Source organism: Asterias rubens, chromosome 18 (assembly GCF_902459465.1).
Source record: "Asterias rubens chromosome 18, eAstRub1.3, whole genome shotgun sequence".
Classification (NCBI taxonomy): Eukaryota; Metazoa; Echinodermata; class Asteroidea; order Forcipulatida; family Asteriidae; genus Asterias; species Asterias rubens.
The window spans coordinates 10,130,124-10,149,996 of NC_047079.1; the positions used below are offsets into that span (position 1 = coordinate 10,130,124).

General features: G+C 38.7%; 2 protein-coding genes and 1 long non-coding RNA gene across 4 annotated transcripts; all 3 read left to right on the plus strand.

Annotated features, from left to right (window-relative positions):
* Window positions 1-1,011: 1,011 nt before the first annotated feature.
* Window positions 1,012-2,204, plus strand: LOC117302657 (2'-5'-oligoadenylate synthase 1-like; the record flags this gene model as incomplete). Its single annotated transcript, XM_033786640.1, has 3 exons — window positions 1,012-1,221; window positions 1,387-1,678; window positions 1,870-2,204. Coding segments are annotated over exons 1-3 (837 nt in total), but the record flags the coding sequence as incomplete, so codon positions are not given.
* Window positions 2,205-4,362: 2,158 nt separating this feature from the next.
* LOC117302413 (2'-5'-oligoadenylate synthase 2-like) lies at window positions 4,363-11,282 on the plus strand. 2 transcript variants are annotated; one of them, XM_033786351.1, is made up of 5 exons: window positions 4,363-4,557; window positions 6,370-6,599; window positions 7,095-7,368; window positions 7,943-8,306; window positions 9,245-11,282. In XM_033786351.1, exons 2-5 carry the CDS (start codon window positions 6,384-6,386, stop codon window positions 9,399-9,401), a joined length of 1,011 nt encoding a protein of 336 aa, XP_033642242.1. In that variant the 5' UTR covers window positions 4,363-4,557; window positions 6,370-6,383; the 3' UTR covers window positions 9,402-11,282. The 2 variants fall into 2 exon arrangements, with proteins under 2 accessions (XP_033642242.1, XP_033642243.1); XM_033786352.1 differs by lacking the exon at window positions 4,363-4,557 and adding an exon at window positions 5,094-5,393.
* A 1,068-nt stretch (window positions 11,283-12,350) lies between these two features.
* LOC117302418 lies at window positions 12,351-17,895 on the plus strand. The gene is made up of 3 exons (XR_004520422.1): window positions 12,351-12,461; window positions 15,419-15,573; window positions 16,260-17,895. It is a non-coding gene; the product is annotated as an uncharacterized LOC117302418 (long non-coding RNA).
* Window positions 17,896-19,873: the final 1,978 nt, after the last annotated feature.

Sequence of the window (19,873 nt, forward strand, 5' to 3'; positions counted from 1 at the left end):
CATTTACATGTTATGTGAACATTTAGAGCATTTACAACATTTTGCCCTCAATGGACCCAATGGATTGCGTTTGTGGCGTGACCCCCTTCACCCCGCCCCCGATGTTTACTTTGCGTGTGAATACAAATGATATCATAAGTGATGTATTTGTGTGTATAGTTATTTTGTTATGGTACATAATTCTATAACCGCCGATTTACTCTAAAACTAAATACTCATGAGTCAGAGCTGGGTCGACATCTGACCCATTTTGGGTCAGTAATGGGTCAGTAAATAACCCGGGATCTGCATCAAAATAATTTATAAAACTGCTGAGAGTAATATAATTCCGGGATATTTTTTTTATTTTTTTTAGAGGGGGGGGGGGTGTTGACAAAGTTTGCACTAGAAAGGTATCGAATACATAACGGGGACTCTATCCATGGGTACATCATAAATTTGTATTGGTAACTTCCCCCTTCTTTTCTATCAAATTTCTGGCACCTCCAGAACTTCGTATAATCTAGGGAAATTCACCATTTAATTTCACGCCTTGCGCAACCGACTTCGGTTTATATAAGGTGAGAACTACAGCCGATTTCGTATGGAAGCGTCCATAATACTAAAGGCCCGATCACACAGGCCCCGATAACGAGAACGAAAACGATAACGATAAAAATGCACGCCCTCGATTGGTTGAATGAGCGTGGGCGTATTCTGCGTGGAGCAATTCAACCAATCGCGAGCGTGCATTTTTATCGTTCTCGATTTCGTCTCGTTATCGGGGCCTGTGTGACCGGGCCTTTATAAGTGCTACGGCGCACACAGCAGCCACAGCCAGGAACAACGGGGCGAACTCCTTCTCTTTTCGATGGGTTCGTTTACACGCGTTACACCACACATGGGACCAACGGTTTTATGTCCCATCCGAAGGACGAAGCAATGGTGAAGTGTCTTGCTTAAAATACACAGGTGTCACGGCTTGGGATGAGTAATGACCATTGTATACCCTACCTTTATTATAACTAGATCATGGGGAGGAAGGCCAAGATAAATCGAATCCGGCAGATGACGAGCTCCTCCCCTTGGAATAGTTCTGATCCAAAAGACCTGCAACAATACTTAGACAGTGACATTCAGACTGGAACGTCAGAATTCGATAGAGCATGCCGCGCTGCAATCGACATAGTGATTACTTCAATTCAGAATGACCCTTCAATTCTTAACAGCAAGGTTGTGAAGGTAGAGTAATTCGCAAATAATATGTAAATTTACTTTACAATTAACAGTGTTGTATAATTAGTTGAAAGGCAGAATCATAATTTTTTTTAACCAAAATTGTGGTGTTATTTATCCTGAGATATAATTTATATAGTGCATTTATTTTATTTATGTTCAATCTTTTAGGGTGGATCACTGGGAAAGGGTACCATGGTAAAAGATATCTCTGATGTTGATCTGGTTATATTCATGAATGAACCTGCTATGGAACCTGTTGACAAAGTTGGACGCATCCGCTATCAAGAGCAGCTGAATGTGGTTCTAAGACAACTGAAGATCCACGTTGATTTAAATTTGTCGGGTGTTACAAACATCCAACTAAACCAATACTTGTTGAGTTTCACGATTCAAGTTCAAGGTCGGTGGTCTGTTGACGTTGATCTCCTCCCGACGGCTGACAACAGGTCCAGTTTCAGTGGTAAGTTGATTGTGCAGCAGGGAAAATTGGCAACATGAATGATATTCAAGTTCCAACATGCAATAGAATTGTAAAGTGGGCCGCAACAAACATCCATCTCAGTTGGTATTCATACCTCCCGAGTCCCATGATTTTAGCATGACTTAAATTGTGTCACCAACACGTCATACGTATTTTGCCATCCTTCGTAGATCTAAGCCAGATGTTCGACAGGATGCTAAAAGAAAGCCCAGATGTAAGAGAATATTACTCCCCTTCCCTTGTGAAGGTCCAGAAAAAGTTTGTCAAGAATCAACCTCCTGCAGTGAAATCTCTCATCCGGATGGTCAAGGTTTGGGCATACCAGTGTCTTCCCGAATCTCTGCGCAAGTCCTACCCTCTAGAGTTGCTGACAATCCATATGTGGGAGAGGGCTGGGTCTCCGGGAAGATTCAAGTTGGAGAGAGGGTTCCGTTGCGTCATAGCGATCTTACCCTACCTCCACTGTCAACTAAAGCCAGTCTATTGGGAAAAAAATCATTCCAAAAAACAGGCCTGCACGGAAATGGGAGGAATGACAACGTAAGCTATAGATAACTATGATACCATATAAAGTGCGTATATAGGCCTATATATTAAACTTCAAACAAATTATTGCATTATGTGACTGGCACAAAAAAAATGCATTAATCGTTCGTTAATGTTGACAACCAATGCTTGATCTGTTTTTTTTTAATATTTTGTGTATATCATTTCATAGGCCAATGAGGGGTTATAGGCATATTATTATATAGTTGAAATAAAGTTGAATAATTTTAACTCTTTCCACAGCCCTATCGTATTGGATCCAGCCAATCCAACTAACAACGTCTTCATGCTTTATCACGATCCAGTGAACAGGAAAGACCTTGCTCGAGCCTCAAGTATGACCCTGGGAGAAAGCCGTCTTATGAAAACTGTCGGACGAGTCCAAAGAGACCAGAAAAATTGGGACGATTGAGACAACTAGCGCCGGTGAACCGATGTGCGCCCTCAGGGTTGGGCCTGCTGCAAGTAACTTTTGGAAAGTTTGGACTTCGTAACTTTCTCTGTTTTGTAGGGAGCATGGCTCCGGCCATGCTCTAAATGCTCGTTTACCTGGGAGGGATGGGTTTATAGAACTCATAATTATTGTTTTTTGTCTTGATATTACATTTTGGTCACTGAAATAGTCGATGTACATTTTAGTTGAATCGTGGTGGAATCGTTATTATAAATTTTGATTTGTGATAGCATAGCTTTGGATCGGACGAGTTGGTCTATAACAAGCGTTTGTAACAGTTTTTTTATAAAATGCATATGGTTGGAAAGATGTTTTAAAAGTAGAATACAATGATCCACACAAGTTTGCCTCGAAATTGCGTGGTTTTCCTTTTTTCTGTGCGAACTAACACGGTCGGCCATTTATGGGCATAAATGGCCGACCGTGTAATAGTCGACGAGGTAAAAGGAAAACCGTGCAATTTCGAGGCATGTTTGTGTGGATCATTGTATTCTACTTTTACAACATCTTTCTATATAATATGCATTTTATAACAAACGGTTACAAACGCTTTTCAAAGACCAACTCGACCGATCCAAGGCAACGTGTTCCTTTAATGCACTGTTTTCTTATTGGTGCGTTCGATTAGCTTCCCTGGTCGACCCCGATCTGCCCGGTGCGTTCGAACAGCTTTGACATTAGCCCCAAGTGCCCTGCTTGTGGAACGGGTCACTTGGGGCTGGCCCGAGGTGCATGACGTCACCACGAGAGGGTGATGATGATCGTTCGATTAGCTCTTGTCAGGGGCTCAACCGAGTGATCACCGCGGGGTCGACACAGGGAAGCTAATCGAACGCACCAAATAGTATTAACAAGCGAGAAAGGTGCATCATTATCTTTACTTTCTAAACTCTAAAAAGAGTAAAAATTAGTTGCTGGAGGTTTATATTATCCGATAGTCATTTTGTATATATTTTGTAGAATTGTATGGATGCTAGCCCACCTTGTTGAGCTGCTACTATGGCTCTCTTATATCATCAGAATTGTCAGAATTGCCATAGTGATTCGTATTGTGACATCACAAAGAGACAATCACATACAAAAACAAGTGTTTGATTATAATGTAGTGTGTCATAGTTTGATTGGGATTTGTTATTGTTAAAAAAAAATGATTTGATCGTTGCGTTTTGTCTTTGTTTAAACCATTCTTTTCTTTGAATTGTGATTTGTCCGTAGTTTGTAAAATTTTTAAACTAGTGTTTGCCCTTTTGGCCGCTAATGGAGGAGTAGCTACAGTGTATAGCGTATACAAGAACAGACTCCCTTTAAAGGAACACGTTACCTTGGATCGGTCGAGTTGGTCTATAAAAGGCGTTTGTTGTAACCGTTTGTTGTAAAATGTATATGGTTAGAAAGATGTTGTAAAAGTAGAATACAATGATCTACACAAATTTGCCTCGAAATTACGTGGTTTTCCTTTTACTCGTCGACCGACCGTGTTAGTTCGCAAAGTTAAAGTAAAACCACGCAATTTCGAGGCTAATTTGTGTGGATCATTATATTCTACTTTTAAATTATCTATCTAACCATATGCATTTTATAACAAACGGTCTCAAACGCTTTTCAACGACCAACTCGTCCGATCCAAGGCAACGTGTTCCTTTAAAAGTAACTTTACACGGATGTGTGAGCCCTCTTCAAAGCGAATCTTGCAGTAACGGCGGAAGCGTTTTGAATCAAGACTAGGCACGCAAACTTTCTCATACAGGGAAAGTCCCATGCCATTTTAGTCTACTATTAACAACAAGTTCTTAGTGTGACTTTTGGTCTCCTATTATTGATCCATTTGTTCTCAAATTCAAGCAGGATTTACGATAAGGTAAGAAGAAAGAATTGCACTGTCCAATGTTCGTAACTTTATCTCCGCTCTCATACTATTTCTTGCAAATAGGAACGTTCTGTTCTGTCTGTGCTGTGCTCTATTGCCCCCATGGTGGTCTTGCTCCATGGTAGTACTACTACATGTACCTGTGTGTGTAGTAGGCACTGGTTGGTTTGGAAATGTCTTGCGACACAGCGACTGAACAAGGCAAGTTAATGTTTTATAGGGGGAATTACCATGTTCTCCCATAAGCCATGTGGAGCTGTAGTGGACACAATAATACTGTCTTGGTTTTGGTATTAACATAAATTAAAAGTTTTTTATGGATAATTTTCTGCACATCGCCACCAATTTATCCGCCCAAAATTAGCTCCAATTCCACACTGCATTTTTTCCCACCGTAGAAGAAGGGTTCCGCATAATATATACTTCAAGAGAGATTGGTTTCATAAATCCTCAGGTGTAAAAATAATAATTAAATAATTAAAAATAATAAGTAAGTGAATACGTAATGGTGGCGAGGTCGTAAAATTTGTGTATGACTCATGAGGCAACTTGGTACAAACAAGTCCCACACCCTCTGTCCCAGGGTATAGAATTTCTCATCGTTCTGGGGGAATTCCCCTTTTCTCAGGCACATTTTGTGCAATAACGCATTTACCCATATTAGCAGCAGCACACTGAGGAAATTAATAGGCTATTTTTAGACTGAATTTGAGTAGCAGCTGTTCTTTGATATAAGCAGTGGCTTTCATGTTTTTGAAATATTTGTTTTAGACAATGTTAGTAGTATGAACTTCCCTACAAATCACCGTTATTAGGCCCTCTAAATGGTGATTATTGAAATACTTGTTTTAGACAAGGGGAGGTGAAAGTAAGGATACAATATTCCTCATAAACTCAGCAAACTGATGAAATAAAAAAGGCTATTTTAGACTGAATTTGAGTAGCAAATGTTCTTTGATATTAGCAGGTGGCTTTCAGTTTATTTACAGCCAACTACAAATCGCCGTTATAGGCCCCCTAAACGGTTATTTTTTAAATATTTGTTTTAGACAAGTTGCCCCAAACAAGGCTAAAATCTACTCTCAGTGGGAGGTGAAAGTTGGAAGTGATATTCCTCTCAAAACAGTCTTAATTGTGGATGGGGGACACATGCACTAGGCGAAGAGTTCCAAAGAGGAGTGCAAGGAATAAATATGTTGTGTTGGAATGGCTCTTTGTTTCTCATCTCAGCAAAGCAATCAATCGTTCAGAAGCTTATAGTTAAGTGTCTTGCTCAGGGACACAAGTGTCACGACCGGGATTCGAACCCACACTCTGCTGAACTGAAACACCAGAGCTTGAGTTCGGTGCTCTTATTAACTTAAAGCCATTGGACCCTTTCGGTACAGAAAAAAAAAAAATTCACAGATTTACAAATAATTTACAGGGTTTACAGAAGGTAATGGTGAAAGACTTCCCTTGAAATATTAGTCCATTAAATGCTGTACTTTTTGAGAAAACGGTAAAACAATATAAATTCTCGTTAGCGAGAATTACAGATTTGTTATAAACACATGTCATGACACGGCGAAACGCGCGAACACAGGAGTGGGTTTTCCCGTTATTTTCTCCCGACTCCGATGTCCGGTTGAGCCTAAATTTCCACAGGATTGTTATTTTATACATAAGTTGTGATACACGAAGTGTGGGACTTGGACAATACTGTTTACCGAAAGTGTATAATGGCTTTAACCGCTCGGCCACGACACTCACATTATAATTATTATCTCTCTACTCTAAAACAAAAATTATTGTTTATTGCAGTTAAAGCTCTAAGCATGGGATCGACCGACTTGGGCAAGAAGGCGATGAAGGTATACAGACGTCTTTCCAAGCAGGAGCCATGGTGTTTTCATCCAAGCTTCCTGGAATCATGGTACAATGAAAACATCAAAGACGGATCCAAAGCTTATCGGGGTCTCTGTACATCCGCAGCCAACTACTTGGAAAATGAACTAACCTTTTCCTTGTTGTCTATTGATGAAATAGTCGTGGTAGGTTTGCTGAGCGCAATATAGTTGTTGTTTTGTTTTGCTCTGGACATTAAGGTCTTGGTCTGAGACCATGAGGTCTTGGTCTTGGACGTCTTAAGGCTCGGCCTTTGAGGTATTAATTGGTCTCAGGCATTGAGGCTTTGATCTAAGACATTAGATTTTGGGTCTCGAAATTTGAGGTTTTGGTCTCAGACATTGAGGTCTTTGTCACGGACAGTGAGGTCTTGGTTTTGGACATCGAGGTCTTGGTCTCGGCCAATGAGGTCTTGGTTTTGGACACTGAGGTTTTGGTCTCAGATATTGTGGTCTTAGTCTCAGACATTGAAGTCTTGGTCTCAGACTTTTAGGTCTTGGTTTTTGACTTTGAGGTCTTTGTCTCTCTAACTGGATGGTTGTACCATCAATTTACAATATACTTCAATCTGGTTATCACACCATAATATGCAAAGTGCAAACATTACTTCTGTTTATGTATGTATTTATTGAACATTATAGGGTGGGTCACTCGGCAAAGGCACCTTTGTAAAAGACCAGTCTGACATAGATCTATTTGTGTTCATGAACTGGGATTCTATCGACACAATCGGGGCAATGAGGTACAAGATTCAGCTTAAGGAAGGTCAGAGGGATGTAGAGGACATCCTTGAGGGAATAGATGGCGTGACCGGAGTCCGGAGTGATGATTTTGTCGTCCATTTCAATCTTGAGTACAATAACTTGGATTACAGGGTTGATCTGCTCCTAACGGCTGACAACTCTCACGATGGAGGTAAGTTCTTGTTTCTTCAACCTTTTCAATTTTTTCAAGAAGACATTTTGTCCACTCTCTTGGAAAGTAAACTTAAAATGAGAACATCGGTAATGAACATGTTTCTCTAATTGATTAAACAACAACAAAGAACATCTGTGTTAGGGTAAAACTTGGTAATCCTTTGTGCGCTTCTACTTTCTCAAGGTGATCCTTTGTGCGCTTCTACTTGCTCAAGGTGATCCTTGGTGCAGTCTACTTGCTCAAGGTGATCCTTGGTGCGTTCTACTTGCTCAAGGTGATCCTCGGTGCGTTCTTATTTCCCAATGTGATTGATCCTTGGTGCGTTCTTATTTCCCAAGGTGATCCTTGGTGCGTTGTTATTTCCCAAGGTGATCCTTGGTGCGTTCTTATTTCCCAAGGTGATCCTTGGTGCGTTCTTATTTCCCTAGGTGATCCTTGGTGCGTTCTTATTTCCCAAGGTGATCCTTGGTGCTTTCTGCTTTCCTGAGGTTGTCCTGGGCTCATTCCATTTTAGAATGTGATCCTAGGCGCGTTCTATTGTCCCTAAATAATTTTGTCTCTCTCTCCGCAGATAGGGAAGAGATGATGGAAGCGATAATGCGGAAAAGCGAAAAGAATCGAGAGTACTACTCTGCCTGTCTTGAAAAACAACGGCAACTCTTCATCAAGAGCCAGCCTAGCTACATTAAGGAGCTCATCCGACTGGTGAAGACATGGGCCAATGATGCTCTCCAAAGACAACTCAAGAAGTCTTACTTTCTTGAGCTGTTGACTGTTCATTTGTGGGAGGAGGCACAAGAGCCTGCACGATTTGACAAAGCCCAGGGGTTGAAGGACGTTCTGCGGCGTTTGGCTGACCTCCGTAGTATACAGATTGTATACTGGTGTGACGAAGAAGATGTAGATGAGGCTTTAAGTCAGCTTAACATGAAAATGTGAGTTATACTATGTCATGCTGCCACCATCTTGGTCATGTTCCCTGAATCAAATAACAGTAATGAATGCTAATACAAAAAGGAACTAGACTAGTTTTCCTTCCAGCCTCGGTTGGGTTCACAGAGTTATACAATAGAACTAGAGGGTGCACTGGGCAAGTTACGTGGCCCTGCATGCGGCCATTTTGTAAGTTGAAAAGACAACAGAGCTTGTATTTATCATACACACCAGCGTGTAGGCCTAATTCACTATTCAAGTTCATCTTACTAAATGGCGTGTGTGTCTCCTTGTGGTTCTGCCGTGTTTGTGCAAGAGCATCACAAGTGCGTCCTCTTCTTCTTTTTATATAACTCTATATGGTTGGGTATATATTGATTTGAATGTCAAGAAAATCAAGATGGCCGCACCATGATAAAGGTCTAGGAATGTGAGACGACAGTTCTGAAAGTACATTGTGCAGGGTTGTAGCCTCTTGCTCTTCATGGATGACGAGACGGAGATCCTTAAACAAAAATAGTCCTTTGTGGGTTGTCTTAGCCAAGCTGAGAGCATCGAACTCAAGTTCTGGTGGTTTGGTCATCGGGATGTGGGTTCAAATCTTGGTCGTGTGCTTTAACAAGACACTTAACCAAAAGCTTCTCTCCACCCAGGGGTAAAATGGGTACATGTGAGGGCGGAGATGGTTTATGTGAATGATTAGATTGGAGCGCGGTAACTCGCAGCATTGGCCAGGTAGCTGAGATGGTTTAAGGAGTTAAATATAATAATGGCCCGATGACCAGGTGTTATAATGTCAGAAGTGCTTTGATGGGCCCTTTGGGCTGTGAAAAAGTGTTATATAAAAAAATTGACTATTATTATTATTTGAATTTTCGTTGCATTTACAAACTTTTCACAAGGCTTTTAAAAATGACCCAGACGACTCTTTCTTCCACAGTCCCATCATTCTGGATCCAACGAACCCAATGAACAACGTCTGCAAGTTTCTAGAAAATGAGAACATCAGGAAAACGATTTCTGGCGCCGCCCGAGCAACACTTAAGACGACACTTTGCAAAGATGTTACTGTTTACGAAGACTGGAGCTCCCATTAAACAGGAACCCATAAATGTGTCCAAAAATCAGAAAATCTGAAAATTTGATTTTTGTTCACAGTTTTTGAGACACTTTCAGAACGTTTCAGCACCAAACAAGTAAGGGTTTCACAGTCAAATTTAGCATGGCCTACAAATCAAGATTTACCTTTTTTTAGTTCATAGTGTGCCAATTATTTTTTTGTTGATTTAATTACATAGCTCTTGTCTCGGTGCCAAACACGCTCAGCAATCTGTTTATAGTACTGGTAAGCTTAGCATTTTCACAAACTGGTGGATCTTATGCTTTTGTACACACTGCTGTGCGTGCAATTTTTCCACATTTTTCTGAAGTGACACATGCGGGTTTAGGAATTATTAACTCATCAAAATAGATGCAAAATAGCTTAAAACATAATTACAGGTTTTTATGACTGAAGAAGTCAGCTTTTTATTAAACAAACAAAAAAGGAACACAAAAATCAAATTGTTTGAAACAGATTGTTTGAAAAAAGTTTTATTTATTTTACAAAAATTATATTTGATTGTGGTTTTGTAATTTATTTGTTGTATTTCAGTGTTGGCAACAAGAAGAGCTAAGAATTGTTGTAAACACCTGAATTGCTTAAGGGCGTTTAGAGAACACCAACAGTTGTTTTGTTTGAAAACACCAACAGTTATTTACTATTTATTTTATTGTTTGAGTATTGGCTACAAAAGAGCCATAACAAAAAATAAAAAACACATTTTAGTGTTTGATGTAACTGTTTGCTAGAAGGTGTACCACGATCATAGACTTGAGACCAAGTCTAATCACTGCCTAGTGGCTGACCATGAGATTTGTAAGGGGTACAAGCATGTTGTGAAGTTAAGTCTTTTAGAAAATTTGCACGCTACATTTTAAAAGCTATTAAACATTCAGCAAATTATGACATTTAATTCAATGTTAATTTTGGTTTTACCTTCACACTGATATGTGTTTATGACATTATTTTGATTTAGCTATTAAGAAAGTATGCAATAGTTTTATTTTATGTAGGTGACTGTTATTTAGAAACTGCTTTAAATGTTGATTACAAAAAGTCCCTTCGATCCACTTAAGCAAAAATAATAGTAATACCAGCCGATTGCCTACCTTCGGCACAGATCATGCACTTAAAAAGCAGGTCCAAATTTCGTAGTGCTGCTTATAATAAAACACAAAATCAAGCTAAGCAAATCAAAAATTATGCTTATCATAATAAGGTTACAAGCTTAAATATGGTGTCGCACATAGAATTTGTGACTGGTATTCTGCTTACTATTATTGCTAAGGAGGGATTTTTTAAAGCAGTATTTTCTGCTTAACCAGTTCTTCGAAATAGGGCTAAGGACAGTTTTTTTTTCAGCAAAAAAAAGTCTCCCAAATTCCAAACTCTCGTCCTTGGCAGTAGAATCGTAGAAAAGGTTAGTTATCAAAGAGCAAATCTACACACCAAAATCAATACAGATGGTAATGCTACATACAAAATAATAAACAAAGAGTAAACTGTTTGTCTGGGTAAAATAAGATACCATAATATTATAGTGTTATTATCACATTGAGTAAAAATTTTGCAGTTGTGTTTAGCAGTTATTTTTATGTCAAGGTATTCAAACTGGATCTGTTACCTTTTACAAAAAAAACAGCATGTCTGTTTTCCTTTATATTTTATTACTTCATATTGTAATAATATTGTCAGTTATAAGAGTTTGGAGTAAAGCCAGTTTACATTATGTTGTATTTAAATAAGTTGTCTGGCATGCATACAACTTTGTAACTGTAAAAGAAAAGGAACTTCCCAAATTTTGACTTTTGAACAGTATTTATCCATGGCATTAATAGAAATAAAGAAGAAAGATTCGAATCAGCTGAAAATCGCCCAAAATTTGTCCTACTGTTTGAAATTTTCTTTACATTTCAATTTGGATCTGCCCCAACCCCCACCCAACCACAGGGACGATATAATTATTGCTCTGCTTATCATGAAATGATGTGCCGTACTAGTACTAACAGTTATGCCAATTTAAGGCTCTGCTTACCGCGAAGTTCTGTGCTTATGCTGGGACTCGGTAAGTACAACATTTTGCGGTAAGCAGGGAGCCGAATGAAATTGGACCCTGTATTTCCATGCTCGAGTCGGCAATCAAAAGTTATGCATACAACTTTTACAAGGGCACATCACTTTCATAAAGCCTGCAATGTATAAAAAGAACAACTTCCTAGGCACAGAAAAGCAAGTATTGCTAAACAGAAAGAGGTTACTAGCTAAATGCACAAGAGTTTACATTGCTGTGACTGGTGCCCCACTCAATTTCTGCTTACCTAAGAAACTTATTAAGCAGCTTTATGACTTGCGTCTGTAATAAGCACGTGCGTTTGTTTGTGAAGTGCGCCCTCCATAGTTCAACCTGTTGACAGGGAAATTATTTTGACATGACGACGCACCCCCCCCCCCCCGCCCCGACTTAAAAGTCCATCAAATGAACGTCTTATAAATGTTTTTACAGAAGGTTTGTGAGTAAAAATGTGGAGAGAGGGAGATCTAGTAAAACAAATAGGGGATAAGGGGTAAACTATGGTGTTGCATCTCACTTTTATTATGAAAGTAAAAAATAAAATACCAACCCTAAGTCCTTTCTCTAGAAAGTTTCTTGCACTTTGCGGACCTATCATCTTCAGATTAAAATCTCAAATAACGTTTTTATCTCCTCAAATATCTAGAAAATTTATGATGAGGAGTAGAATAAACTTTTGTTAAGTTTCTGAAAATCTAGAAAAATGTGCACTTGTGTTATATTGTTTCAGTCCTGAGTTAATTTCCTTTCTGATGAAGCCCCGCCCACCCGTGTCAAACAATCGCGCACAAAATAAATGAATAAGTAAAAATGGAGTGCGCCCTCCCTAGTAACAGTTTAGGTAGTGTCAACAATAATCAAGATGGCGTTGGAAACACACGTGGATGTGTCACTTAAAACAACAGACAAAACGTATGTTAAGACCATAGATTTCCTATCAAATAAAGGCTTTCGAATCCCGGAGTATCAATCCACACCCTCAAGGTAAGTTGTCATAATAACTGCAAGAATTATACTTGTTTTTACCGTGTTTGTTTACCAAAATAATTTCCCTCTGCTGTTCACTCGCCACACACTCGACTCGCGTTCTCCGATCCCTGATTCAGCTCAGTCACTGTGGGGAGTCTGGCAGTAGTGTCACTCTGTCCAACTCTGAACGTTATCGCTCGAGCGACTCGAGGGGTTGTTTTGGCATTTTTCTCAAACGCCGCCAGGACGAAGGAGAGAGGGAAAGTCCTACATGTCAATCACTATACGAACGGTAGTCACGCGCACTATATAAATTATAATTAAACACTTTCAACAAAAGGAAAACCTTAAATTCACTTGCTGTCACGGACGCACTGTCACTGTCAGTGTATGTTACCGAAGAAAGTAACACTCAGAAGTGGACTTAACTGTGGACCAGCAAAGATAAACTGTTCTATATGGTGTTTTTCTTTCATTATTCTAACTTCAATTTAAATTGATGACCAATTGGGACAAAATGTTCACAGGTTTGTTATTTTATGCATTGTTCGTATACACCAAGGAGGAATACTGGTCTTTGACAGTGTGTCTAACATTATGGACCAACATCAAACACTTCCCCCCTCTGTATACTCCTTTGAATAAAAGTGTCCCATACATCCCTCTTTCTTTCTTTTTTAATTTATCTTGATCTATTCCATTTTTATGTACTCTCTTTACAATCTTTAATCTTTACTGGTTCATTTACGATGAAATATAAATAAAATTGCAACATTTTATTACATTTTTTACATCAAATTCAAATAAAGGCACTTTTCTGCCATTCTAGACCCGCCTTACAAATTTTTACCCCTTCTAATGCAAATCTGTATCAATCCAATACATCCCACTTTTTGGCCATTCAGGACCTGCCCCCAAGAACTACAAATAAATCAATTACAAATTACAAATCTGTATCAATGCCATAAATACACCCAACTTTTCGGCCAATTTTAAACCCACCCCCAACATTTTACCCATTCTACTTCAGATATCAGTATAAGTCCAATATGCACCCAACTTTCTCCATTGAGGACCCGCCCAAAACATTTTACCTCTTTTATTTCAAATCAAAATCAATTCCAAATGCACCCACTTTTCTGCCATTCTAGACCCGCCCCCAACTCTTTACCCCTTCTACTTCAGATATCAGTATAAATCCAATATGCACCCCACTTTTCTCTATTGAAGACCCGCCCCAAACATTTTACCCCTTTTACTTCAAACACTTATCATAAGTCAATCCAAAATGCACCCCACTTTTCTGCCATTCTAGACCCGCCCCACAAGTGTGCACCCCTTCTACTTCAAATATGTATCAATCCCAAATGCACCCCACTTGTCTGCCACTTTGGACCCGCCCATTAAATTTTAACCCCTTGGTATCAATCCCTTATACACCCCCATTTTTGGCCATTCAGGACCCGCCCCCAAGATTTACTCCTTTTACTTCAAATAAGGCCAAGTAAAATAAATAACATGTTGCTCGTCTGGACTTTTTGAAAAGTTGGTGAGGGAGGTCCTTGTTATTTTCAAATTTGTTGTTATTTTTTTCAAGATGGCCACCATGTTATTTTATTAATGAATAACAAGAAAATTGGTGCGGTCTTTAAAATCGGAGTGGGCGGGACGAGCAACATGTTATTTATTTACCCCTTCTACTTCACTATCTGTACATGCACCCCACCTCATTCAGGACCCGCCCTCAACATTTTATCCCTTTTACTTCAACTATAGGCCTACTGTGTATAAGTCAATCCCAAATGCACCCCACTTTTCTGCCATTCTAGACCCGCCCACAAATGTTTACCCCTTCTACTTCACTTTTTTTCTGTACATGCACCCCACTTTCCTGCCATTCAGGACCGGCCCTCAACATTTTACCTTTTTTACTTCAACTATAAATCAGTTCTAAATGCACCCCACTCTTCTGCCATTCAAACCCTGCCCCCAAGATTTTAACCCATTTACTTCAAATATGTATCAATACCAAATGCACCCTACTTTTCTGCCATTCAGGACCTGCGCCCAAGATTTTAACCCATTTACTGCAAATATGTATCAATACCAAGTGCACCCCACTTTTCTGCCATTCAGGACCTGCCCCCAAGATTTTAACCCATTTACTTCAATTAATATGTATGAATACCAAATGCACCCTACTTTTCTGGCATTCAGGACCAGCCCCTAGTTACCTTTTCTTCCCCTCAAATCTTTCCCAAAAATGGACCCACTTGTCTCCCTTTTTGGGACTTGCTCCTAACCAACAATGTGTCTCCAAACATCACCCCCACCGTTGCTGTTCTTAACCCCCTCCCCAAACCCTTGTCTTCATATACTTTATACCAAGACATAACCATCTTTAAATACTATTTATATGCATCTAGGGATTTGCCTCATGATTTCATCAATGGGGGAAAGGGGGAGGGATTGGGAGTGGGCAAAGTTTCAGGGGGGCACCCAGATTCCTCTCTTCACAGTTATTGACCTTTAAAGGCAGTGGACACTATTGGTAAATACTCAAAATAATTATTAGCATAAAACCTTTCTTATTGACGAGTAATGGGGAGAGGTTGATGGTATAAAACATTGTGAGAAACGGTTCCCTCTGAATAGTTTTCGAGAAAGAAGTAATTTTCCACGAATTTGATTTCGAGACCTCAGATTTAGAACTTGAGGTCTCGAAATCAACCATCTAAACTTCGTGTGACAAGGGTGTTTTTTCTTTCATTATTATCTTGCAAGTTCGATGACCGATTGAGCTCAAATTTTCACAGGTTTGTTATTTTATGCATGTTGAGATACACCAACTGTGAAAGCTAGTCTTTGACAATTACCAATAGTGTCCACTGCCTTTAAACATGTGATTTGTTTTCGTTCTTGATTAAAATGCAAGTCATGCAATTATTTGTTCTTTTAATTTCTGTTTCTAGAACACTCAAGGTGATGACGAGCCTTGATATGAAAGATGCGTCAGCTTGACTGAAGAGAGCCCATGAGATGCGGCATCCATGAATTCAAATACGTCATCTTCTCATCACTGCCTCAAGCTACATCAGTTCAACTTGGCTAGTTATTCAATATTAAGGTACAATGATGAAACTTTTCAATTACAAATACGCACCCAACTTACTGCCAATCTGGACTCATCCAAGAATATTTGTTGACCCGTTGTACTTCAAATCTGCATCAATGCCAAAAAGGAACAACATCCACTTGCACCCCCTATTCTACAATCCCGGCCATATCTCGTTGGGCCCCCCTGCCCCCTTTCAATGTTGGTTCTGATTGATGGTCTTCTGCGTTACAGTCAACATTGAGCAGGGGGACGAGGGACAACCTTGGTTGATTTAGGCGCTATATAAATTCCCTCTGATTGATTGATTGATTGACAGAATGATTACTGTCAGTGGGAAGTGTAAAGGCATTTTGGCAGGAATTGTAGGCCCGTCCCCAATACTAAAATGCCCCTTGTACTTCTATCAATGACAGATTTGCACACAACTTATCTGTTAATCTAGACCCATCTCCAATACTATTACCCCTTCAACTTAAAATCTGTATCAATGCCACATATGTACAAAACTTGTCTGCGGTTCTTGACCAGTCCCCAATATGATCACCCCTTGGGATGTTCAACACTTTTGTTGACCAATCTGTATCCACCATCAATCATCAGCACATTCTACAAACTGAATTACATATGCAACTGTGTTCCTCTTGACATATATTCCATGCATTAATTTTGTGCCTTGAATGTTTTGTTTAATATAGAACACTCAAGATGATGACAAGCCTTGGTATGAAAGATGCGCCAGCTTGACTGACGAGAGCCTGTGAGATGCTGCCTCATCATGATTTCAAATACACCATCTTCTCACCGTCTCAAGCTAATTCAGTTCAACTTTGTGATTCATTCAATAAGATGTTAAGGTACGTCTCACGTAGTAAGTTTTTATTTATTGTAAAAAGGTCTGTTTACATGGACTCTTATAAAACCACTCACGACATCAGTCTTTACTGTTTACAACTGAAACAAAGTTGTGATTTATTTCAAAAGCTATGAACTTAATTCAAAGCACATTGTACTGCGTAAACAGATCTTTACCGCGTACAGCCCTATGTGGCTGTTTTTGTTATGAAGTGAAAACTTTGCTGAATATTGTTGTGTACATTTTGTAGCTCCTTTGAATCATCAGGCCTGATACTTCTCAAAGACAAATTACGCAGCAATTGCCTCCATCCATGCACACGGTCTTGGTCATTGCCTTGGTGCCCATTGAAGGTTCTGGTACTAATTCAAATTTTCCTCACACTCGTTTTACTGAGAATTGCTGCCTTGCCCTTACAAGAATGAAGCATCAGGCCTGAAGAACGGGTAATGAAATGCAGAAATCAAAGGGCTTCTAGCTACGACTACAGTTTTTACTGAATACCAAAGCAGTGTAGTGAACAATCATGCAACGTATAGGCTAACATGTACAGTTTCAAAACATAACTTTACACGTATGTCAGAGTTTGAAACATGTTCTAAATACCTAGTTTGATATTTATATGTGGTAAAATTGATGTATTTGTATCACACGTGATGATATTCATCTCCAAAACATTGTACGAACCGAGTAGGGCTCTTAGTTTTAACGGAATCCAAATGTATGGAAACTTAGAGTGAACATCTGCATTTCCATAAAGTTTTATGCTTATTACTGAAAGTACTGTGCTGCATCTTTCCACCATTTTATCTTGAAAGCCAGATTCCGCAAATCCATGAGAACCCCAAAATAAACAGTTATAATATTTTTTTATGATTTTCTGATGTATTTAACTTGGAAACTTGGCAATGCAGATGGTCCTTCTAAACTTCCATACAATTTTTGCAACATCTTTTGAAGTCTGGTTCCAAGTCTCTTAGTGGTAATACAACACTAGTTCTTAATGTAGGTGCCAGACTAATTTCTGGTTTGATTTCTCCTATACATGTATATATGTATACACTAAGCTAATAAGTTATCAAGGTTATGTGTGTAAATGCCCCTTTTAAACAACAGCTTTTAATACGCCAGCTTCGGAATTCACAGTTAAGCTGAGCATACATACTTTGTAATACTTAAAATAAGAAGTTTGAAGGTTAGAAGTCACGAACGATGTGTTCTGTGCAATGAAATTGTTAAATTAAAGAGTTATTTAGCACCTACAACTTGCGCTAAGTGCCAACTTAAGAGTAATTTTATGCAATTATTTATTGAAACGACACTTTCCTGTAAGTTTGTTTGTCACCAGAATGTCTTTTACATGTAGAATGTCAATAGGGATACCCTGGAGTGTATCACGCACTGTTTTAAGGGTGTTTTAAATGTTTTTGCACTCAATTTTTGTAATTTTCAGTGATTTTTAGAGTTTTTTAGGCAAAAAAAAATAAAATCAAAAAAAAATTAACGAGCATGCGTTTCAGGCGATTTTAAGAAAATAAAATTCAAAAAAGTAAAAATTAGTGGTGATTTTTTGAAATTTTTACAATTTTGGATTTTTTTTAATGGAAAATAAAAAAAATTAACGAGCGTGCGTTTCAGGCGATTTTAAGAAAACAGTTCACCGTTAATTTTTGATTTTTTTTTTTTTTTTTATTAAAAATAAATAAAATTTAATTTAAAAAAAAATCTCGCCTCCACTCTCCTTCCTGCCCGGTCCACCGCTCCCCCCTCTCTCTCTCTCCGGGTCCACGCCTCCCCTCTGGTGTATCTCCGCCATGTTGCCTCCTCGTCGTGGTCCGGGGTCCGTGGGCGTTCCTCTGGTGAGCGTGTCTCCATCCTGGTGGTGGTGTCCTGGCCGGGGCTCGAACCCGCACAGATGTCTCCAGTGTAGTCCTTTGAAGCCGTCTCCCTATCCGCTAGGCTATGGCGTCTTCCGGGTTTGAAAAAAAATTTTTGAGGTGGTAAACATTAGAACGAAGTTTGACGTACACATGTGTATACGCGTATACTACCAAGTTGCGATTAGTCTCTGGATCAGTCGTCGAGAGAGCGCCCTCTTGTGGCGATACTAATTAATACGTAGTTATATTGCCACAAGTAATTAATTTTGTCACAAGAGGGCGCTCTCTCAAGAATAAAATTCTTGAATCAAGACTACCAATCATAGCCTACTCGGCCACAAGGAAACATAAACTTGTTTGTCTGTTTTATTTTAATATAAAATTTAATTAATTTATTTTTATTTTATAAAATTTTATAAAATGTGAATACGCTAAGATTGCATGGTTTGCACATATTTGTTTCGTTTTATGAAGTCAAATAAATCTTTTTAAACAAATAAATACAGGTTTGACAACAAAATAATGACAATCAGACAAAAACAGGTTTAGATTAATATTGTACCATTTTTATTTATTACGGTAATAATAATGAACAATTTTAATATAGCGCAGAATTACAATAAAATGTCAATGTTAAAACTTGAGTTCATGTTAATCGTTCATTCTTAATTAAATCTAGAAAATATATAATCAGCTTTTTACCAGTAAGTTATTGACATCAAATAATTACTAACACTCTGACATGGAAATAATTGTGGCAGCATTAATGACATGGATCATGAATAAGTAAGGCCTACACTGAAACTAAAAATTATATTCTTAAAGGTTAAAATTTTTTATGTAGAATCTTTAAAACAAAAAAACAACATAAATTACTTCAAATATCAATATTAAACTAAGACTAGAATAATATTGGCTGTTACATCAGTAGGCCCAAGTATTTGGAAAGTCATTGACACTTCATTGTTGCGCATATCAATTAATTAACCTTTCGATGTGGATGCCTAAACTGATTTCAAGGATCATGAATAACCTTACAGTTTCTTAAGTTTTAAACCTCATAATTTCACAGTGTCAATACGATGATGCAAGTTTGAAACGGATAACTAAACACTGAATTATTTAATGTTTGGGACTTTTTAAGGATTTAATAAACATGATAAAAGAAACTTTTTAGCGTGTCCTTCAACTGTGTACTGTCTGCAAACATCCTGAATTACACATGTTTGTGATGATCGTTCTTGTTGTAACCATTAACCTCACGTATCAGATATTCCTGTCCATTCATGAATCAGATGTTCCTGTCCATTTAAGAAAACACATTGCTGCACATGTATGAGTCAAATGTTGCTGTTCAATAACTGTCCATGTAGGAATTTGATGTTGCTGTCCATGTAGTAATCACATGTTGATGTCCGCCGTAGGAATCAATGGTTGATGTCCATGCAGGGATCAAAAATTGCTGTCCATGTAGGAATCAGATGTTGCTGTCCATGTAGGAGTCAAGTGTTGATGCCCCCTGTAGGAATCAGATGTTGCTGTCCATGTAGGGATCAGAAATTGCTGTCCATGTAGG